This window comes from Scyliorhinus torazame, chromosome 5, assembly GCF_047496885.1.
Source record: "Scyliorhinus torazame isolate Kashiwa2021f chromosome 5, sScyTor2.1, whole genome shotgun sequence".
NCBI classification, from domain to species: Eukaryota; Metazoa; Chordata; class Chondrichthyes; order Carcharhiniformes; family Scyliorhinidae; genus Scyliorhinus; species Scyliorhinus torazame.
The window spans coordinates 212146426-212170231 of record NC_092711.1 but is presented as its reverse complement, the minus strand read 5'-3'; the positions used below and the strand labels follow the sequence as shown (position 1 = coordinate 212170231).

The 23806-nt window shown below is 48.1% G+C and overlaps 1 protein-coding gene across 4 annotated transcripts in view; it reads left to right on the top strand.

Annotated features, from left to right (window-relative positions):
* Positions 1-479: 479 nt before the first annotated feature.
* Positions 480-23806, top strand: part of LOC140420927 (sodium- and chloride-dependent neutral and basic amino acid transporter B(0+)-like) — a 149126-nt gene continuing 125799 nt past the window's right edge. For 2 of the 4 annotated variants that reach the window (XM_072505085.1, XM_072505087.1), the window contains exons 1-3: positions 480-806; positions 2567-2720; positions 12702-12833. In XM_072505085.1, the coding sequence (XP_072361186.1) occupies positions 735-806; positions 2567-2720; positions 12702-12833 (358 nt within the window). In that variant the 5' untranslated portion in view covers positions 480-734. The remainder of the gene's footprint in view (positions 807-2566; positions 2721-12701; positions 12834-23806) is intronic. The other 2 variants (XM_072505086.1, XM_072505088.1) reach the window with 2 other exon arrangements.

The following is a 23806-nucleotide window of genomic DNA, read 5'->3' as shown; positions in this document are numbered from 1 at the left end:
CTCAGTGTAACTGGAACAGAGAGTCTCAGTGTAACTGGAACAGAGACTCTCAGTGTCACTGGAACAGAGAGTCTCAGTGTAACTGGAACAGAGAGTCACAGTGTAACTGGAACAGAGTGTCTCAGTGTAACTGGAACAGAGTCTCTCAGTGTAACTGGAACAGAGAGACTCAGTGTCACTGGAACAGAGAGTCTCAATGTCACTGGAACAGAGAGTCTCAGTGTTACTGGAACAGAGTCTCTCAGTGTAACTGGAACAGAGAGTCACAGTGTCACTGGAACAGAGTCTCTCAGTGCCATAATAGTGCACCAAAATGTCAAGTCCTAATTATACTTTGTGAACTGAACTCGTTCAGTCCAATATTAACAAACATTTGCGGAGTTCTGCTTTCCCTCAGCTCCTGATTGGTGCAGGGTCATTGGGTCCGCCCCTATTTAAAAATTCAGCTGATGTCAAACCAGTTGAAGCAGAATGACTGAACTTTGATGCTGAATACTCTTACACATTGCAGCTAAGAGACGCATTTAGGCCATTATATTCCCCTTTTCTGGTTCTGGATGAATCTCATCACGTTCCTTTCAAATCACATGCCGAATATTTCCTGCCTTTTGTCCTGCTTTCGGACTATGATTCAGAACTAATGCCTTTTACCAGAGTTACTGCAGCAGCAACATCTCTTCACACTGGACACCCTTACCCTCAGTCAATGCAAAATTGTTCATCAATCTTCAACAATGGGCAAGAGAGATCTGGCTTTATCTGTATTCTCACAGAATGATCATCAAACGTACTCTCTAGAGGATACAGTGAGTAATTTAATCAATACGTGACTATAAACTGATGTAAAACTCAGAGGTGCTGATGATTTAGGGATTTCGGTCCATGTGAATTGCAGAGTCTCTCTGTGGGATTCTGTGAGTTTCTAAATCACTTCTCTATCACTGTGGCTTCACAGCGCCAGGGTCCCAGGTTCGATTCCCCGCTGGGTCACTGTCTGTGCGGAGTTTGCACGTTCTCCCCGTGTCCGCGTGGGTTTCCTCCGGGTGCTCCGGTTTCCTCCCACAGTCCAAAGACGTGCAGGTTAGGTGGATTGGCCATGCTAAATTACCCGTAGTGTCCATAAAAGGTTGGGAGGGGTTATTGGGTTGCGGGGATAAGGTGGAAGTGAGGGATTAATGTGGGTCGGTGCAGACTCGATGGGCCGAATGGCCTCCTTCTGCACTGTATGTTCTATGTAATCTATGTAAACTCCCAGCTGATTGCTGTTAAATGGAGAATAATGGTCCAGATATTCTGCTCTGCTGATAGTCGTGCCCAGTGGCATTCTGGAAAATGTGTTGAGGTCCCCTCAGACGTCCCAATCCAAAACTCCATGAAAATTGCCTGGGAAGATCCAAATTCCAATTCGGCTATTTCTCTGTGATGGGAAATCCCTGAAAAAGGTTCCATATCCAAGTAAAAGTTAAAAACGTTTGTGGGTTCTCTTACCTGCACAGTTATCTGGGATATGTTGGACAGGAAAAATAATGATCTAACTGATGGGTAATTTTACAATTGGATCCCTTTGCCACCCCGTTCACCATCCTCTGACTTTCCCTCGACTCTCTGACTCCCTCCGACCCGCCCAACCCTCCGTCTCCTTCCCACCTGATCCCGACACCGTACAACCCAGTCACCTGAAAAAACGGGCACCCTCTCCCACATTGCCACTCTACCCACCCTGTCACCAACTCACCCTACCATCCTGCTTACCTTGCCATTTAGCAAATTACCTCCCTACCCAGTTGGCACGTCGCTCATCCCACCAACCTGCTACCTGCCACCCTGCCCAGCTGCCTCCATATCACCTTGCCACCCCAATGAGCTACCCACTTACCCATTGCCCTCATTCACTCATGCTGCAAAAAGCTATTTGAATGCCCCAAAGCTTTGCACTGTTAGTGAATTAATAAAGGCTTGGCGAAATACAACAGCTAGCAACTTAGAACGGTGACATGAGTTTACCTGACAATCCTGCTCTACGAGGAATGATTTCCAGAGACAGTCTGCTCCATATTCTTGAAAAAATTTAGGTCAGAAGTTTGGACTAGAATGTGGAGCTCCGACATTGTGTAAAAGAAAAATCAGAGGGGAGTATCAATCTGATAGTAATTACCACTCCTCGGAAGATTCAATCCAGAGTCTCTGTAATGGTGAAAACAGTACATTTTTCTTGAGGTCCAGTCTCAGAAAGTCTCATTTATGAGTCGGTCACTTCACAGGAACATAGGAATTAGGAGCAGAGGTAGGAAATTCAGTCCTTCGAGCCCGCTCCACCATTCAATCAGATCATGGCTGATCTCTTCCTGGTCTCAAATCCACCTCCTTCCCTGTTCCCCAAATCCCTTTAACCCATTTTTAAAATCAGAAATATATCTGTCTCCTTCTTGAAACCATTTAATGACCCACTACGGGGCAGCGAGGTCCACAAATTCACCACCCACAACGAGAAGTAGTTCCTCCTCATCTCAGTTCTAAATCCTCCGCCTCTCAACCTCTCATTCTTTTCCTCTCTTTCCCCCCCCAGGCTGTCACCAACGGACATGTGGGTGAAAGTGACGAGAATGTGGAGCGGGGAAACTGGTCCTCAAAGACTGAATACTTGCTCTCAATGATCGGCTATGCAGTGGGTCTTGGTAACGTCTGCCGATTCCCATACCTGGCTTACAGAAATGGAGGAGGTACTGTAGTGAAATATAAAATACAGGGCAGGGAATAGAAGGGATAAATACCAGGAAATTCTCAAGTTCTTCCCTACCCTTTCTCAAAATGGTGTCATGGGTTTGTTTCTGTCCATCTGAGAGGGCATACAGGGCCTCGGTTCAATAATTTAACTAACAAGTGGATTAGTTAGAAAGCTACAAATTAATAAATAAAGTTATTACACCGACAAACCTGGTAAATATTTCCTATATTTCCACTTGGACTTTGCCTCCAGGGTAAATTCCAAACCGGCATTTATTTCCTAAGAAGCATAATCTTTGATTGTAAATCTTTCTTTGGTTCTTCAGTATTGATCACCAAGTAATTCTTTGATTTGATTTGATTTATTATTGTCATGTGTATTAGTATTCAGTGAAAAGTGTTGTTTCTTGCATGCTATACAGCTATTCTCCCGTTTTACAGAAACTTTAGAGAGGCTAATTGGGCCAAATTGCACTGTGATGGGTGCTACGATTGGTCCCCAAATGAGGTTTGCAAAATTTCTAACCCTGGCAAGATCCCTCAATTTGTTACCATCTGGCTGGGATACACACAGATAATTATGTCCCAAGGGCGGAGGAATGAACTGGCTCCCTTTCTTTATTCAACCCCTTCTGCTGGTCGCAACAAGAGTAATCGAAAAAAGTCCTTTCCTTTGCGGATCACTTTTCCGAATTATATATGTTTTAACAGGAACCAATTTAGACAGAGTATCTTGAATTAAAGGGAGAGTGAGTTTATTAATTAGTAAAGGCAAGAACATGATCAAACATATGTATAGGCATTCATACAGATTGGAAATGAGTCCAAAATATAGAAGTAAAATTGGCACATGAAACGGTCTTTGATTTGTATGAGAGATGGTTGAGCATTGTGACCGTTGTGATTTGAGATTCCAATAGCGCTGACTTCAGCAGGCGAATAGTCGGTTTTTAAATTTTAGTGTCCTGCAATTTGGTGGTAAAGCTTCCCTCTTCCTGATCAGTGATGGTCTTCGCTGACTCGGCTTACTTCAACAGTCAGAGAAAGAGAGAGATATAGATATACCTGCAAAAAACCTTTGCAGACACACACTCTTTTTTGGGGGGGTGGGGAGGGGGTGGGGGATAGTCTGGGATAGCTTTTCAGCTGGCTTTTATTCCAGTCTTTAGAGATTCCTGAATGGTGAAACCCACAGATCCATCTGGACATTACGGATAGGATATTTCTTGATGAGATAATGCCCATCTCCCATTATGTCCCATTGTTTCCACCGGAAATGACAATCACTTTCTGGATGCTTTATAAGGACCTTGTCTGGAAGCAGGTAGTGGTTCCATTATCTCAGTGTGTCACCCACTGACAATTCAGCCAGTGACTGACTTTACATGATCAGCAATATTTGGATTGTGTGTCCATTTGTAAAAAACTCCCAGGCCTTATTTAAAGTTCAATATTTCTGGAAGTAATTTGGCGTTTTTCCTTCATTATTATGTTACAGGGAATGTAGCAGTGTTTGCCATGGGTCATTTGGTCCTTGCGTACAAAATGTTCTATCCACTAATTTTCTGAAACTGTGAGCTGATAATTGTACACGGGGAAAAATGTGTATCTGGAACCTGAGAGAACAGAGGAAATAATGGGGTAACTTCTCAATCATCAAAGTGAAAGATGGTGAACTAAATAGCAGAAGGACTCAGAAATAAATATGTATTTGACTGAATGAAGTCAATGTCAGACCAGGTACAGAAGATAAAATTAATTGGGAGGTTTCTAAGGTTGTTATGTTTTCGGATTATGAGTGGGAATTTCCAGACCCGCCCATCCCAAAACTCAAAATTCCCAACTGACGTCAACGGACCTATCAATGGCCCAACAGATTTTCTGTTCCATTTGCCATGATTCCCATGACGTGCAGGACTGGAAAATGTACCCCTCTGTCTTTAACTTTAGGCGAAATGAAAAGGATCATGTGATCTGTTTATTGTAATATGCCTTTAAGGGATAGCAGCATACCATCACAAGAAGGGAAGTGTGTCATGGGATCCGGTCCTAGATCTTTGACCTGCGAGGAGAACACAGAATGCACAGTTGTGTCGCTGCTGTCTTCGAGATTTCTTCATTTGTATTAATTCTCTCATGTGCCTTAAAAGGTGAACACGCAATGTATTTACCCATCAGCTTTGACAAAGAGTCATCCAGACTCGAAATATTAGCTCTCTTCTCTTTCCAGAGGTGCTTTCAGACCTGGCTCCTTTTAAAACATAAATATTGGGGCTTGGAAAGGGGATCCGCAAAGGAATGGACCTTTTTAGATTAATCTTGTGTGACCAGCAGAGGGGGTTGAATAAAGAAAGGGAGCCAATTCGCCCCTCCTCACTTGGTATGTTCTGTCTTTGTTTCAGATACCAGCATCTGCAGTAATTTGCTTTTATCAATGTGTTTACCTAATCTCTTATCAGAGAATGGGGCATTTATATCATTAAAAAAACACAACATAAGACTTTGGAACAGAAGTAGGCCATTCAACCCATCGGGTCTGCTACACAGTGTGCAGCAGTGGTCAAACACACTGACAGCAAGGTTAAGCACAGGAATGACATGGTCTAAGCCTTAGATCATGCTACATGGCACGAGGTGACCATTGACATTTTGATCAGATTGTAACGAGTTCACGGAGAATGTTAGAATCGCAGCGGTGACTGCACAGAAAGTCTTTGAAGATACAGACAGCACTCAAGTAAAAATCTGGTATGAAGACAGTCCTTTTGTGGTGGGATTGCGGTGCAAAATCTGACTGTTCAGTGAATGGGGCAGCACATTGAGATGACCAGCACAGGGTTAACTTAATCAGGAAAGGTGAGTGATTGGGGTGTGGGCTGGATGGATAGCGAGCAATGCAGAACATTAAAGGGGTATGCAGACAATTTTATTGGATGGGTACGAGCATTGGGAGCTAAGACTACCCATTAGGCTCTGAGAGAGGTCATTTGCTTGGAGGGGTTTTGAGAATTCCTTACCTTCGATAATAAGAAACCATGTTGAAGACCAGAGGGTACAGACTGCTAGGCAAGCGGCAATTATGACTGACGATTATGAGCTAATCCATAAATGTAAACCTTTGTTCCATCCCCCCATCATTTTGAAAAGGATAGAAAGTGGGAGAATGAGAGGAAGGCAGGTAGCCAAGGTATGTAATGGATAGCTCGGACGGATCTGAGATCTCCTCCTCAGATGAAAATGGAAGGTACAGGTGGTGGAAGTGAGACTTGGAAGGCTAGTTGTCACCTTAATAACAAGGTGGGACACATTTTTTTCAGCATGTTGGAAGTTGCAAGGAAGACCCATGGGACTTGTGGTTATTCAGAAGGCGGATTTTGAGAATGGAGCGAAAGTGGGGAATGTTACTGTGCAGATGGCAGCATTAACTGGACTTCGGAGACCCAAGGTGAACACTGCCGTGGGAGCAGGGATACAGAATGAGGTAGATGAGAGATATGCCGGTTTTGTGTCTAAGGGAAAAGTCATCCCATTTTCCTCGACAGAAGTAGCCAAACCCATAACAATTTTAAGAAACACAGGGGCTACCCAAGCTCTCTTGCTGGAGAAGGATTTGGTTTTCCCTCCATCTCTAGATGGAATGGAAACTAAGGTATTAGTGAATGGGATCAGTAGTGATTATTTCCCAGTTCCATTATATTAAGTACAGTTGGAGTGTGATTTAGTGTCCAGTTACATGTTTTTTGGGGTGATTAAGGTGTTATCCATGCAATGGGTAGACTTACTGTCAGGGAATTATTTAGCAGGACTGAAGGTTGTAGCTGACCCCATGATTAGAGAGTCCGATGGAGATTAAGGAGGCGGAACAGTTATGAGAGCAGTTCCGTGAGATGTTTCCCTTGTGTGTAGTGACCAGGGCAATAGCTAAACAGTGGTCATCCTCGATGATTGCTGTGACCCCACAAACCAGGGGTAGAGTGTATGTTATTCTCTAAGTCTGAATAAAGATTGTAGACTTCCAGTTAACACAAATACTTTATTCAGTGGGTTTGTTCTGTTTCCAGAGCTTAACAAGATATAATACAGTCAAGAAGTATGACCCGTGAAGCTAAGGTAAACTGCCTATGCTGAGCTGTCTCTGTGTGCTACTGCTCACTAGCCCTGTGCTTCTGAAAGAGGCGGATCCTCCCTTGGGCTGGACCCTTTATACCCGTCTCTAATGCTGCCCTCTAGTGATGCTGTGGCTGTTACATCTGTCTGTAGTCCCTGGTGCATGTGCAGATGTATGTACAGATGTACAGATCACTACAGAGTGGCCAAAACTATCCTTGGGGAGGTCAGGAAGCCCGTTGAGGTATTTGGGAGGACAGCTTTAATTGAGGCCCAGGAGACTGATCCAGAGGTACAGCATTTGGTACAGACTGCTCCCACAGACGTTGAGACTGAGGCTGGTCCGGGGTACTTTGGGAATGTTGTGCTGATGAGGAAGTGGAAACACCCTCATAGACCCATGGACGAGGACTGGGCGGTTGTTCATCAGGTGGTGTGGCCATGAGATATGGGGTCCCTTAAAACTGATAAAAGAGAAGTTTCTCAGACTAGAGGACAATGCCTCCATGTTGGATTATGTATCCACTTTTGTGAGAAAATTCACGGGCGCCTGTCGGGTAGCCCGAGTGCATTTGAAGATTTCCGGAGCTCGAATGAAACTGGGTGGACAAGCAGGTTGGGGATGAGGTATTGGTGTTATTGCCATTTCAAGTTGCTTAGAAGAGTGATCAGGGCACCTTATTTGATCAGCGCCCCTGACTGGAGGAAGAAGGGCAAGTTGCCCCATATTAATATGCTGAAGCAGTACTACCACAGGGAGGAGGATGAATGGGTACCAGCATGGCAGATGGTGCAGGTGGTGGACGAAGACGATGATGGAAAGGGGAAGGTGGGCCAAGAGGGGGACAGGACTGAGAATGAGCCTCCAGTATTACCACTAACCAATGCTGACATTTTCGGACAGCCTGCCCAATTTGCCTATTTAGATGAAGGGCAGCGACGTGACCTAATACACACCTTGGGAAAATATTGGCGAATTTGCAAGGATACCCCAGGGTGCACGCTGTTAACCAGACATGATGTAGACATAAAAAACTCCAAACTGAAAAAGCAGCACCTGTACAGGCTGAATCCTCGCAAACTGGCTCAGTTAGAGGCTGAGATCCAATATATGTTGAAGAACGTTTTAATTGAGTGCAGTAGAAGTAATTGGAGTTCTCTGGTAGTGTTAGTGCCCAAGCCTGATGGAACAACACGGTTCTGCATCGATTACCGGAATGTCAATTCCTGTTACCAGGACAGATTCTTTTCCTCTTCCAAGTTTGGAAGATTGTATTGACTGGATAGGTAATGCCCTCTTCCTGTCAAAGATTAACCTGTTGACGGCCGATTGGCAAGTCCCATTAACATCTAGGGCGCAGGAGATATCTGCTTTTGTAACATCCCGAGGGTTGTATTTTGATCTCAAAAACGCACCCACAACCTTCCAGTGGCTCATGTCCCAAGTAGTGTCTGGAGTGTCTAACTGTGTGGTCTACTTGGATGATGGGGGTATACAGCGACACCTGAGACCAGCACATGGAGCAATTGGAGGAGCTATACCGGCAGCTAGAGTTGGCCCGACTGGTGATTAATTTGGCCAAAGTGAGATTGTGAAGGCGAAGGTCACCTGCTTAGACCTTCTTAGCTTGCTTAGGGCACCACTTGACAGGGTGAAGTGGTGCCCAGAATGGCTAAATTAAGAGCCTTCATGGACTTTCCCCTTCCTACCAGCAAATTATGAGGTTCCGAAGTATGTTTGGGTTCTACTGGAAGTTTGTGCCAAATTTCAGTACCCAAGCGGGACCCTTAACCAATGTGCGAGAGGAGCACGCAAAAATGGCATGGTCCCCAGAATGTCAAGAGGCATTTGAGAAATGGAAGGCCATCTTCATCAGTGAACCAGTGCTGGCTGCCCCGGATTTTTCCAGGCCATTTAAACACCGATGCCGGTGTCCTGGGGGTATGGGCAGTGTTACTGCAGGTCAACAATACCAGCATAGTGAGACTTGGGGGGTATTTCTCGAAGAAGCTCAATTCGTGCCAGAGAAAGTGTTCCACTTTTCAAAAGGAAACCTTAGCCTTGCTCTTCGCCCTGCAGCACTTTGAAGTGTATATCCACCAGGACAATCCCCAGGGATTGCTTTACACTGATCATAACCCATTTGCTTATCGGGAAGCTCAAGATCCGGAACGCAAGACTACTTCTTTGGAGTTTACAATTGCAACAGTTCAATGTGAAAATTATACATATTCCCAGAACTGGTAATGTGATAACTGATTCTCTGTCCCATGTTTAGAGCCATTATACTTGTTACTGTATGAAGGAGGGAAGGGACTTGAACAATGGTGCTAGTTTAGATAGGCATGTGTGGGTGCTGTGTACCTTGCATACTTCATAATGATACATCCATGGCCTGACGTTTCATTCTCTTTGTGGGGAGGTATGTAAGGAGCTTATGAAATCCTTGTCTGCTCCTTGTCTTGTTTCCAATTCCTGTCGCGAACCAATCCCCAGAGCTTAGTTTACTGACTTTTGGTTTTGAGCTGAAACCCCTGCCAATGCACCCCCACTCCCCCACCGCTGCAAGCTGCTATCTGGACTGACCAGGCAGCCCCCTTGATTCCGCAAGTTCTGGAGCATAACCTGTGATGTCATTTTGATGGCCTTCGCAAGAAACCAATCGACTCCATTGTAGTCCTGGCGCTACGCAGATCCTCGATGTGGATTGGTGCTTTTTAGTTTAGAATGCCCTAACTCTATGTGTGTTGTTGGTTTCAGTTTTTTGGAGCTGCAGAACTGAGCAGAGTCCTTTTGAATCTATCTCCCAGAAGGGGTAAAAATCTCTCTCAAATCTTAACTGCAACTCCCTTCAGGTATACAGAGCAGTTTGTGAGCATTTAAAGCCTGAAGGTAGGGGGCAGGATTCTCCGATCCCCCACCAGGCCAGAGAATCGCCGGGGGTCGGCATGAATCCCGCCCCTGCCATTCTCCGAATTCTCCGGCCCCCCAAAAAATCGCCCCGGTGCGAATCGCGCCGCCAGCCTCGGAAAATGGCGGGGACCAGCGCGACTCAATGGGCCCCTGGGCCGCCCGAATTCTCCGGGCCGCAATGGGCCGAAGTCCCGCCCGTTTAACGAGGGTCCCGCTGGCGTAAATCAAGGTTGGTCCCTACCGGCGGGAAACAGCTCCGTGGGCGGCCTCTGGGGTCTCGGGGGGGGCGCGGGGCGATCTGGCCCCGAGGGGTGCCCCCACGGTGGCCTGCCCCACGATCCGGGCCCACCGATCCGCGGGCGGGCCTGTGCCGTGGGGGCACTCTATTCCTCTGCATCAGCCTTGTATCGATCCGTGGTGGCCGACGCAGCGATGAACCCTCCCGCGCATGCACGGGGATGACACCAGCAGATGCTGGCGCTCCTGCGCATGCGTCAACTCACGCCGGCCGGCGGAGGCCTTTCGGCAGCGGTTGGCGTGGCGCCAAGCCCTTCCACGCCGGCTGGCGCAGTGCAAACCACTCTGGCGCCATCCTAGCCCCCGAGGGTGCGGAGGATTCCGCACCTTTGGGGCGGCTCGATGCCAGAGTGGTTCCCGCCAGGTTTGCGCCGTTTTTTTTCCCCGCCCGACGATTTGCGCAGAATCCCGCCCAGGGCTGGGGAAGGGGAACTGTCCGTATTCCTCTCCCATTAAAGGTACCAGACCACTTGAAGGCCTCGCAAAAAATGCTGCTCTGATATTCTGCTTCACAGAGACAAGCTGTTGGTGAGTCTGCTGAAGCTGACCACTTATCAGAAACTGAGCAAACCTGAAGTGCCTCTTCCCAGGGAAAGGCTCAGCTCAACGCAGTTGAAGCATGTCCCCAGAGGGGATCACACAGCCTGAGGATCCGGCCTGAGTGGCCCAGCTTGGAAATCCAAATGAACTGATGGTTCAACACCTCACATACTGAAGAGATCACCACCTACAAAGATCGCAACCAAGCAACTCAGATCCTCTAATCCCTCATACCTTTCTAATCCCTGTTAGTTTCTTTTAAACCTTTCTAACCCCCACCGTTTGTCTGTCTTGTGTATGTCTGGGTGGGGTTAGATAGGGTTTGGGAACAGTTAAACTAGTAGAAAATTGATCTTTTACTCTTGTTATAAATAACCAGTGTTTTAATGTTTTACATAACATAGAAAATAACATAGAATTTACAGTGCAGAAGGAGGCCATTCGGCCCATCGAGACTGCACCAGCTCTTGGAAAGAGCACCCAACCCAAGGTCAACACCTCCACCCTATCCCCATAACCCAGTAACCCCACCCAACACTAAGGGCAGGAGTGTCCTTGGCCCACCCATCTTCAGCTGCTTTATCAATTGCATCCCTTCCATTTGAAGGTCAGAAGTGGGGATGTTTCTGATGACTGCACAATGTTCAGCACCATTCGTGATTGATCAGATAACAAAGCAGTCCATGTACAAATGCAGCAACACCTGGACAATGTCCAGGCTTGGCTGATAAGTGGCAAGTTACATTTGTGCCACACAAGTGCCAGGCAAAGACCATCTCCTACAAGAGAGGATCTAACCATCGCCCTTGACATTCAATGGCATCACCATCGCTGAATCCCCCACAATCAACATCTAGAAATCCTACCGTGAGTAACTCACGGGCTGACCCCTCAAAGCCTGTTCACCATCGACAAGGCACAAGTCAGGTGGGAGTCAGGGTGGCTTGTGCTGGACTGGAGAGGCTCAGGTCGGGATCCTTCCTGGGATGAGGACTGTTTGGTGGCGTTTCACATCTGCAGCCTTTAAAATATTTTAGCTGTCTGTCAGCATCTCAAAATTTGAGTTCTGTGATAATAAAGTGAAATATTCTCAACTGCACTCCCAAACCCTTTACACAGTCTTTCAGTATGCCAAGTTCAAAGATCTGTGAAATGAAGGCAAAAGTATTTCCTTTAATGTGGTGGAAACCTTTGAAGTGGTTTTCTCACAGTCAATGTAATTGTCCTTTGAAATATTTAAGCCTGTTTGTATGACTAGAAGACTAAAATCTTTGAACTGCATTGTCTACCTTCAATTTCACAGGCTGTTGCTTCATAAAACATTTTTGATTGACAGGTCCAGGCTGTTTCAAAGGACGGTTTAAGATTGTTTATTTATACAGCTCTACAGGATCCATTAACACAGGGGAGCAACTTCTAAGAGGCGGTCTCTTTGTTTTCAAGATCTGAGCATATAGGGAGCCCCATTGGGAGGGCCCGGAAGACCTGATACCAACAATCCACATGCGTGGTTCATGCCGGCGATTACGTTCGGGGGCAGCGGATATGCCATCAATGATATGAGGGCGGGATCCCGATGTCTGTGGAGGGGGTCATTAATTTCATTTTGGGTTTGGGGCACCTTTTAAAAACGACGCCCTCATCTCTGTGAAGCTGGGCTTACTGGTGCATTTCAGCCCTGCCCCTCACAATGACAGCACAGATCATGTGCCCCTTCAAAGAAATGGCAAAGTGTGAGAAGATCTCTTCAGGAATCCTGCCTGATTCTCTGGGGAGAGACACAATGGTTTTCTGACTGAACCTGGCACAGCCATTTTTTGGGACAATTCTGCCCATGATTCTACATGTTTGTATGCTCAGTCTATGACTTTTTTTGATTCAGTTTTCAACCTGCGACTCTGTTTCTTGAACAAATTATTATAATTATTCTTTTTACTATTGTTTCAGTCTGTTGAAAGTTGTCAATCTCTTGATAAATTGTATCAAATCTATTGAGGTTTTATTGTATATTTCATTGTAAATCTTCACTTCCATGTGAATAATCAAGACATTATGGGACTACATCGATAAACCTAAAATTCATAAAATCTATTTGACTTTCCTTAACTCTATTTTCCAGGTGCGTTTCTTATTCCTTACACACTCATGCTGGCACTCACTGGGATACCAATGTTTTTCTTGGAATCATCCTTTGGTCAATTTGCCAGCCTCGGACCTGTTGCAGTTTGGAAAGCCGTGCCAATGTTACAAGGTTAGTGTTTATTGAACAACACGAGCTCGGCAACGTTTTAAATGAGCAATAACATTTCATTCATATTGATACATTGATGACTTGCGAAAGTGTTGATGAAATCTTGAATACAATCAGATTTATAGTACAAAGGCTGGAATTCTCCCGTCTTCGGGATTAATTTTTCCCGCTGGCAGCGCATCTCCATCTGGGGATTTCCTGGTGGGGTGGTTTCAATGGGAAATCCCATTGACAAGCGCCGGGAGTATAGAATCCCGCCCCCAGGAATGGCGTGCAGCCATGGTGCCTGGTGGACCAGTTTATCCAGCTCAAAAGGAAGAAATAGAAAAGTGAAAATTTTTACAAATTTTGTCAGATATTCAGTCCAATATCATTGGAACTCTCTGTCATTTAGTTACAAGCCTGGATATTGGTTTCATATGAAATGAGTTATAGGATAATTGAGTTGCGCTTGTTTTATTCAGTTGATTTAGAGTATACTTGGGGCTCATCAGCCATTGAACAGGATTGAAGGATGTGGATCAGCACGAGCCATTGATTTTAACTATTTGTTCTTGGCATACGATTCTTGCTGGCAAAACTATTATATACCGGCCATCCCCGTCCTTCGAGGGTTGGGGTTGTGGTTGGCTTTTTTCTCACTGCTCTAACTCAGGGCAGTTAAGAGTCAGCCATGCTGGTGTGGACTTGGAGACACACGGGATTGTCCCAGAGCGGATGGATTATTCATCCTCCCACCAAGAGCTAAAGTTGGGTGTGACCTCACCAACTAAATCCAGCTGCTCTGCAATGATAATCCACTGTGGACCACCGGAATATAAATTCAGCCTCCCCCCCCCCCCCCCATAAGGGAGGATGGCCTCCCCTTGTGAGTTGCCGGCCAATCTGATTATCCGGCAGCTCTGTAGTTCCGGAAGCAAGTGGTGGACAATGCTGGGGCTACAGGAGGTCCCCAGGAAGAGAACATGGATACCAGACTTGAATGCAGTTCTGGGGACTTTTGTCATGCAAGTACTGGAGACTATAGTGAGGAGGAAAGATTTAGAGACCGGAGTGGGGCAGGAACAAAGGAGGGGTGTGGGATGGGGGAGGGGTACCACATTTGTGGGGAACATGCCTCCAATGGGAATAGGGGATCCCCAAAGAAGGTAACTCTCCTTGCTTCATGAAAGCAGCCTGTGCTGTCAAAGCTTTCGGACTGGCCGCCTTCATTCTGCACTCCCCAGCACGTGAACAAATCTGCAGAGACAGAATGGGGCCCGTAAGTGGCAGCTAATTTTACACTTAAAGGCCTCAATAGGCCTGAGGGTGTGTGGACATCCTGATATCTTATCGACTTATCGTAATATGCGGGATAGGTTGGGAGCAGGTGTGAAATCAATGGCCGTGATTTAAAGGCTGAAATTCTAAGTGCCGCTGCCAGTGCTTCCAGCAGGCCGGCCCGGCGAGACCGCAACCGGAATCTAATGGCAATTAGTGCCGGACATTTTCCACCTCGAGATTCATGGAGGAAATGGCTATCCTGCCAACTGATTCACCTGGACCGTGCCCGGCAGCTCCCCGCTAACAAGGGGGAGCAGCTCATGAACTGCTCCCTCCGAACACGCTCCAGTCAGCACACAGGCATCACGTAGACCTGCTCCACACTTCAGAGATGCCCACCTGGCCAGGCTGCTGATGCTTGTAGGCGAGATGGGACATCCTGTTCCCTTGAGGAGATCGGAGGGTCAGCTACAGAGCCGCCAATGCGGCCCGGGAGGCAGTGGCAGCGGCCGTCTGTTCGAGCAGTGCGACCAGGAGGTCCTCAGTACAGTGCAGGAAGAAGGCTAAAGACCTCCACCATAGAGGTGGAGTTGATTTAGAGTTTAGAGACTCTAAGACCTCCACCACGACTACGCACAAGTAAGTTGATACCGGTCCCCTGGCATCGGTCCCGCCTGCCACACCCCTGACCTCCCCTCACCGCCCCCCTCCACAATGGGCACCTCGCACTACCACTTCCCCACTCCTCCCAGCACAATACCAAGCCTGTGCCCCAGCACACCCAGGCACCCAACAAGCACAACCCACCCATGGCAAGCAGCGGTGCACACACATATCACCTGTTATAGACCCCCCCTGTCAATAGACCCCGCCCCCCCCCCACCATGCATCAAGCGTGCGGCTCACGATGCCCTCTCTTTGACCCGCAGGAGAAGTTACCACAATATAGGCGGCAAAGGGACCAGACGGCCGGTGGGGTGCCGGACGTCAGAGTCCTCAGCCGCTATGAGGAACGGGCCCTGGAGATGGCAGGGCTGACTGAGGATAGAGCGGTCACCAATAGTCAGCATCACAGAGGTGAGGATTCACTGCCCTTCACCCAGATGACCTGTCTCAAATGAGTTGTTCATGTCAGACAAAATGATCCTTCCCTCTCACTGACCACATGTCCATTCCCTCGAGGGACGATCCCATGGGGCCGGGCCACCTGGAGTCAGTCCCCCCTGCCTTCCAAGATACCACCTCAGACGAGAGCTCCGAGGATGCCACCATCGATGCGTCACAGCTATCACCCCCACCTTCCACAGGGCACAGAGAAACACAGCTGGGTGGGTGACATTAGTAGACAGGCTTCTGGGGCACAATCTGGGAGCACCACAGAGTTGTTGATGAACATCAGGTGGAGGCAGGAATATCCGAGGGAGTCAGCAGTCGGAAGTCTGATGGATCCCAGGACTCAGCTTACTCCCAGTCAGATGCTGAGCCTCTGGACATGGTTATCCTGGAGCTGATGTAGACGCTAGGACACATCAGGAGGGGATGTCAGCGACACTCCGGTGAGTGCATAGCTGATTGGAGGAGTCCCAAAGGCAACGGGCGCAGTAGTTAGCGCCGGCAATGCGTGGCACCAAGGCCAACACTGCGAGGGTGGCGACCGCGGTGGAGAGCCTCGAGCACGACATCAGTGCCATGACTGGTGGTGGCCAAGGCATAGCTGAGGGCGTCGGCAGAATGTCCCAGTCGCTGGGGGACGTTGGCGGTGTACTGCAGAGCATGGCCAGTCACTGAGGAGCATTGCTGAGGGTGTAAACACAATCCGGAGCCACTGGATGACACAGGGATCTTCAGAGCTCACTCCCATGGAGTCACCCAGGACCCCACGGCACCATCAAGAAAGAGGGAACGCTCAGGCCACAGGGAGTATAAAGCATCAGGCTGTCTCCACCTCTGACGTGCATCCCGGGGACACCCCTCGATGTAGCTGCAGACCAGGGAAGCTTCATGAGAACGAGGATCACTGAGTAGCCACCGGGGGTGTGGGGGTGGGGTTGGGGGGAGGGGCACCATCGGCCGCGAGGTACAGTCAGGGTTTTGAATGTTTACAACTAAAAATGTTTTACCTGATACATATGAAAGCTCTGTCACGTGATTTCACACAGCAGGCCAAAGGGGATTGGGTCAGATGGGAATGTAGAAATTGAAACACAAAGAGATCAGCCAGGATCTTACTGAATGTCAGAGCAGGCTTGTGGGGCCTGCTTCCACTCCTATTTCTTTTTGTATGTTTGAACATGCCATGGAGGAAGCAAAGGGGATGAATAGGCTCCCAACATTGCTGATAATTCAAAGAAAAGGTGCAAGGTTTGAACATATTTCTTTAGTTTGCAGAGATCGGTTCCATGTCTACGAATGTTAGTCATTTCTAGCAAATGGCTACACAACCAGACTATAAGGTACAGACTGTACTCAAACAGCCTGTGCTTGCAAAGCCCAAATATCTACTGTTGAATGTGATTTAGTGTGGGGAGTTGGAGGCCGGATTATGGGAGGAGGCCCTCAGGTGAGTCAATGCATCCTCGTTGTGGGCCAGGCTCAACCTGACACAATTCAAGGCGGTCCACAGAGCGCACATGACGGTGGCCCAGATGAGTAGATTTTTTGAAGGGGTGGAGGACAGGTCTGGGCAATGTGCGGGTGGGCCCGTGAATCATGTCCAGATGTTATGGGCGTGTCCAAGGCTGAGGGGTTTCTGGCAGGGGTTTGCTGACGTCATGTCGGAAGTACTAAAGGTAAGGATGGCTCCGAGTCCAGAGCTGGTGATTTTGGGCGTTTCGGAAGATCCTGGAGACCAAGGGGTGAGAGAGGCCGATGTCCTGGCCTTTGCCTCCGCGGTGGCCCGGAGACGGATCTAACTAGGATGGAGGTACTCGGAACTCCTGATGTGGCGGGGCTACGTGTTAGAGACATGGCGGCATTTCTCAGACTTGAGAAAATTAAGTTTGCCCTGAGGGGATCATTGCAGGGGTTCGCCCGGAGGTGGCAGCCGTTTGTTGACTTCCTCGAGAAAAATTAAGATGTCGGGTGTGGGGGGGGGGGGGGGGGGGGGGAGAGAGATGCATGGGAAGTTGAGGTTAGGAAGGGTAGAGGCAAGGAGGTTTGTGAATGGAGGTCCTGTTTATGTAAGTCATGTTGGCTGGGGTTTGGTTGTTTGGGGCGGGAGTGGGGGGGTGTTTTGTTACTGTTAATACCTAGCTGTTAAAATTATAAATGCCTGAATAAAATATATATTTTAAAAAGAATGTGATTCAGTGACTGCGGAGTGCTTGCTGAATGGTTCTGAGAGTGCTCATAGATACACTAATGGCCCGTTTAGGATACTTCGTCGAATTGGCAACAAGGTTCCTTTAATCTTTCTGGAAGCGACATACACTAGTCCACAGGGACCCAATCTCTTGGTGCAGTCTCTCAATCCCTGTTGCTTTCCCCATGGCAACACCTTGGTCAATCAGTGTTGACTGCCAACAATCCAGATCCTTTTCCTCCTGTAGTATAAATGGTGATTGCTTGAAATTTGACACCCTTGCATTTGTCCGAATGAATGCAAGACAAAAGCTTAAGCAACATGTCTCTTTGCTCAAGCAATATTTAATGGTTATTGCAGTTGATTGTTTAGATTATTTACTGAATTTACCAGGCCGACCATGACGGGATCCCCCCACAGGGGATGTGGTGTGTGTGGTATTATCATATATGCCAGTAAACTCAGGGTTAGTATGTGCACATAGAGAGCCACTAGAGGGAGCTAGACTCGGAGGTATATGAGAGGGCAGAGCCTGGTGGGACAGGATGTTGGAATAGGAGCAGCAGCTGGAGTTGAGCTGAGCTGAGTTGAGCTGGGGTGAACTGAGTTGAGTTGAGCTGAGCTGAGCGAGGAGTACTGAAGATAGTGAGAGAGCATGAGAGTAGTTAATTTAGATGTTAGATGAATATGGTTTATGTGTGTTTAATCAACTGTTAGGTCATAGGGATATGTGTTGAATCCAATTGTAATGTTGAATAAATAGTTTGTTGGTTTACAAGACTCGTTGTTCTCTGATCAACACTGCACATCAAAGCCATCTGGTTAGAGCAAACAGAGAGCAACACCGTGTGCTATTCAAACATCCATTTAGTATGAAGGGACCGGAAGGCCTGTGGAAGGGGCTGGAAGGTTCTGGTGATTGGGTGAAGATTGTTCATCCGGGCAGGAGACCAGAGGGTGAAAAACATTGATTCTCTGAGTAAGCGTTCTCCAAGGCGGCCTTCAGGACTCGCGACAACGCAGAATCGCCGAGCAGAAACTTATAGCCAAGTTCCGCACACATGAGTGCGGCCTCAACCGGGACCTGGGATTCATCCCCCACCATCTGGCCTACGAAATCCTACCAACTGTCCTGGCTTGACACAATTCACACCTCTTAAACCTGGGGTTACCCCATCTCTGGATCTGTAAAGATTTAATCACCTGCTAATGGTCGCATTACAAGCATTGTTTGGCATCTTTGAATTTGTCTATATATGTGTTTCTGGAACAGACCTCTTCATTCACCTGAGGAAGGAGCAGCGCTCTGAAAGCTAGTGACATCGAAACAAACCTGTTGGACTTTAACCTGGTGTTGTAAGACCTCTTACTGTGCTCACCCCAGTCCAACGCCGGCATCTCCACATCATAGAGAGGGCAGGTATTGAGAATCAACGTTTCAATTTTGAAGAACCCGGAAGAATGTTAAAAAATAGAACCCCAAGTGTAAGTAATCTCTCTGGATTCCACCCAGTACAATAAACTGTCAAGAATAGAAATGGGGAGGGTTAATGTGTGGCTTGCATCATGGTGCGGGTGAGAGGGCTACAAATTCTTGGTGCATTGAGACCAGCTCTGGTCTCAAATAGATTGGTCTTGATTTAATAAATGGAAAACCAAGGGACAACAAGCAAGCTGGTGTATTTGAGCCAACTATGGGCTGGATTCTCCCCAGCCCCGCGCCAAAATCGCATTTGGCGTGGTGGCAGAGAATCCACTTTCACGCCAAAATTGGGCCCGGCGCCGGTCCGGCGATTCTCCGGGACCCGAAAATCGGCATGATCGCGGAGTACATTGCGCGGCTGGGGGCCCATTGCCAGAGGCCCGCCCAGCGATCCTCCGCTCCCGACCGGCCGAGTTCCCGACGGTGTGGAACTAACCACCTATTGCTGGTCGGGATGCTGGCATGGCGACTGCGGACTCAATCCGCGGCCGCCCTGGTGGGGGAGGGGGTGGGGGGATTGGATACGGGGGGGGGGTCGCCTTATAGGCCGCCGGGGGTTAGATCCGCGGGGTTAGATGCTTGTGCGCGCAGCCGATCGGGGGGGGCGGGGGGAGGTCTAAATTTTCTGCTTGCAGCCAGAGGCCACCGCCGTCCGCCGTGCGGACTCCAAAACGGAAGTGTAGGAGCCCGTATCCGCATCTAAAGCTGCGAGAATCACTCCGGGTCGCTGCTAGCCTCCTGCAGGGCATTGAATTAGGTCAACTTCTTTCAGTAAAATTGGAGTAAAACTCCAGCGTTTGTACGCCGGCCTGGGGACATAGTCCCATTTTGCTCAAAAAAGTCTGAAATTTTCAAGAGAAGCTGCAATTACCATCCTTCACATTGACGATCTATAGAAGGCACCTATTCAAAAGAGAAGTATTGTACCTCAACGGGATGGGTTCAGTGTCCTTGGAAAGGGACTCGGCGGACCGGCGTCAGGCGGCATCGCGCGAATCGCGCCCGGCCCAGCAATTCTACGAACCGGCGCCGGCTGAGAGAACCCCGCCCAATGTGTCAAAAGTGAGGATGTTGACTCACCCTGGAGAAGAAAGTAGTAGCGCATTAGGTAGGAGCAGACTAAGAAGGACAATAAAGAATACAAAGCCAGCTTAGAATGTATGCATGTGGGTTCTTAACATTCAAGATTAACTGTGTTCATCAAAATAAAAAAGGGATAATGGGAAATGGTGTGGCAGTAATAGTTCTCAACCTTGACCCTCGCCTGAGTTGTGGTGATCTTCAGATTAAATCACTGCCACCTGGGACAATGGCAACTTTACTTCCTTAATGAATAGGGAATACATCGTACTGTTGGAATAAGGGGACATGTGTAGCCACCTGGGTTGGCCACTTCCCGACTTTAAAATGGAGATCCGCTAAGAATGCAGGGAAATTCGGTCAAACGCAGGACAAACAAGCAGGTGCAAAGTTTCCTGTAATCAGAACTTGCAGGAACCCAGACAGCACTGAAACTGACAACCATTTACATATTAATGAGCGATCCCCGGGAACAATTGGAAACAGTTAAGATAAACAAGGCCAAGCCAGACTCCTCGGCGCCAGCAGGAGCCAAGACAAAGGAAGGCCAACGGACACCTAGGAACCGCCCAGCGATCAGGGAACAGCTCCAGTATTGGAGAAATCGATCCAAGTTATCAGAACTTAGTCCAATCACTTGGAACCAAGTACGGGGTCCGCCCAAAAGGGCGCAGAGCCCCTGGGGACTATAAAATAGAGTCCCCAAGTTCAATTTGTCCTTCTTGGCAGGGCCTATCAGCAGCTCGAAACAACCCTTGACCGTGTCCTGCCTAGCAGCTGCACCAACCAAGTAGTCTCCAGTCAACGCACGCTACGAGACAGGCGCTCCTAGCTACCAGTCCATACCAGCTTGGAAGCCTGCAGACTCAGAATCGAACGAAAGGCCATTTGTTCCCCTGACCTGGTGGGCCAGTTCCAAAGCTAAGTATAGGCCTCTTAGTGTTAGAGATAGTCTAGTAAGTCGAGTTTAATGTATGAGTAGTGATTGACTGTGTATAATAAATGTGTTTTGATTTGAAACGTACTAACTGGTGTATTGAGTTATTGATCAGCACTTGAACTTGAACCTCGTGGTGGTATCATAAAGATACTTGGCGACTCTAGAGCAAAGGTTATGAAACAGAGCAAATTAAGTAAAGACACAATGAGCAGCATTTACTGCTGGGACGTGATTAAACAGAACCAAATTAAGAGCCACCAAAATTAGCAACATTTACTGGTGACATCTGACGGGATCCGACTTAGAAGTGGCCTAACCACTTCGAGAGAGCCCAAAATTTGAATTGAGAGGCCAATTGGGAACAGAAACATTCACAAATGTTCACGCAGTTCTAATCAATCCTCATAATTCGGAAGCATGTTAATGCATGCGTAACTAACAGGGCAATGAGGTAAAACTGATAGATTTTGTTGCGGAAAACTGTCGGTAGTTTGTATTGCAGAAAATAGCGAACGCCGTACGCGTGTTTACAGCACCGCCTTTGTACCCCTCGTTCCAAATTTTAAAAGATAGCATTCAGATAGGAAAAATGGCAATGAAGGCAATGGAACGCCTCATGAACCCTCAAGAATTTGTGGTCGCAGCGGCCAGCAGCAGAGTAGGTCAGTGTCCCGTTTGGGAAGTTGAGATTATAAGGTACCTCAAAGGGAAGGGATGGCCCCTTTGGGGTGACTTTTGTTCAAATGAGGAAACTGGTCCCGGGAGTATAGGACATACTTGGTGGGAGAACGTGAGCAAAATCCATAAGAAGAGCTGAGGGAAAGCTCGCAAGCCGATGGCAATCGTGTCCTGTCTGGCACAATTGCGAGGCACAGAGGAGGTCGTTCGGACGCTCTGCAAAGCGATAGAAGAGAGACATCGAATGAGCAAGGTCGATGTTAGTGAGGTCGAGAGAGAGAATGTAGAATTGAGAAGGAAGTTGGCAGCAAAGGACGGAGAGGTGGATGATGCCAAGTGGGCACACCAGTCTTGTCTAGTGCATCTGAGCAGCTTCCAAACCCAATACGATAAGGCCTATCAGGACACGCAATGTGCAGTCCTGGTAAGAGAAGAGACAGAGAAACAGGTAGAGGCATTGCAAAGACAGTGCAGCGATCTAAAAGCAGTGTTAAGAGCACTCCATGATGCCACCACAGAGCACAGACAAAGCTCAGTGGATCATGCAAAATGCCGGAAGCAGATTGCGGAACTGCAGTCTTTGCTTTCAGTGCAAAATGGGTTTCAAAGCACCTTTGGATCCCAATTAGATGAAGAAGACGGCCCTGATTGGCAAGAACTAAACGAAACCGCGCATAGATATGTACAGGGAACATGTGCGCAAGGAAAGCCCCAAAGGAGAAAAGCACCCCAACCCCCCCACAGAGCAGATAGATCAGGCACCCATGAATCCAGTAACTACCCACCGCACAGTCACATCGGACGGAGACGCGGAATTCCTTTACACCGCCCCCTTAACCGTGACCCAATTATGGGACGCGTGCGAAAAGATCACACCGTTCCTCCCCACCTCAGACCCCCACCACTTCTTTGCTAGAGTGAAGCAGCAGGCGACCATGTACGGCCTGGATGAGCGTGAGAAAGTGAAGCTCACAGTTTTAAACTTAGACCCTTCTGTTGTAGCAGCCCTTCCCGACCCACAGAATGTAGGAGGAGGCACCCTTGCAGAGATGCACACGGCGATCCTTTACGCGATCGGTTATAACAGAGGTGACCCAGTAGAAGGCCTGAATAAGTGCAGGCAGAAGAAAACAGAACACCCTACAGCGTTTGCTGGATGCCTGTGGATTCATATTACAGCCGTTTTCGGAAACATAGCCCATTTGTCCCAAGACAACATGGCCAAATGGACCCGCACCCTTATCTCCCATGCCACAGAGGCAGGACAAAAAGCTTGTACTAATTATGACCCCTCGGAAGAAACGCACAACGAAAAGTGGGTTTTAAAAAGGTTGTCCGCGCCTGGGAGAAATCTGTCCACAACAAGCCCGCGATTAGAAAACCCGAAGAACAGCAGGCAGAGGCAGATATTCAAGCAGTTAAAGCGCAACAGAACCCCGCATGGGTGAACGAAGGCATGAACAGCCCCCCACAGAAACCACAGAAGTGTTACAACTGTGGACAATTAGGTCACTTTGCACAAGAGTGCAATGCCCCACGAAAGCCACAGAGAGCCCAGCAGGCAGGCACTCTGAATAGTAACATGACAAAGCCCATTCATAGTGTAAGCACCCGTCCAGACAAGACAGACATGAACGGAACTGACTGACGGTGTTCAGGCTTCCCCAGTTGGGTCTGCGACACCCTTTGGGATAGGTCCGGCCGACCAGTCATTGCAGCGAAAATACAGGGACAGCCCATCGAATTTCTCTGGGACACAGGAGGGTCCCACAACACAATTAATTCCTCCACCATGTTCCAAAAAGACACGTGACCCACTACAGCCACAATCACCCTCAGCGGCTTCACAGGCCACGCACAACAGGGACACATCACAGCCCCTGTACCCATTCAAATTGGCAACATTACAATAAAACACCCCATAGTTTTGGTTGATCTGGACCACACAGCAGAACACATTTTGGGCGTCGATTTCATGAACTCCCACAACCTGTCATTTGACCCAGTAAATCAATGTGTCTGGAAAATGACAAAGTCAGCAAGAGCCCCCGCAACGCTCACAGTAGGTGAGTCTGCTAATAGGATTAGCGCAGTCGCCGATTTTTGGTTTGACCCGACCACGATTAGCGCAGACAGACAGGTTAGGGCAGTTCTCCAGAAAAACAGGACCGCATTTGCAAGTCATAAACATGACTGCGGCAGGATGGCTGGTTCGGTTCAAATAACAG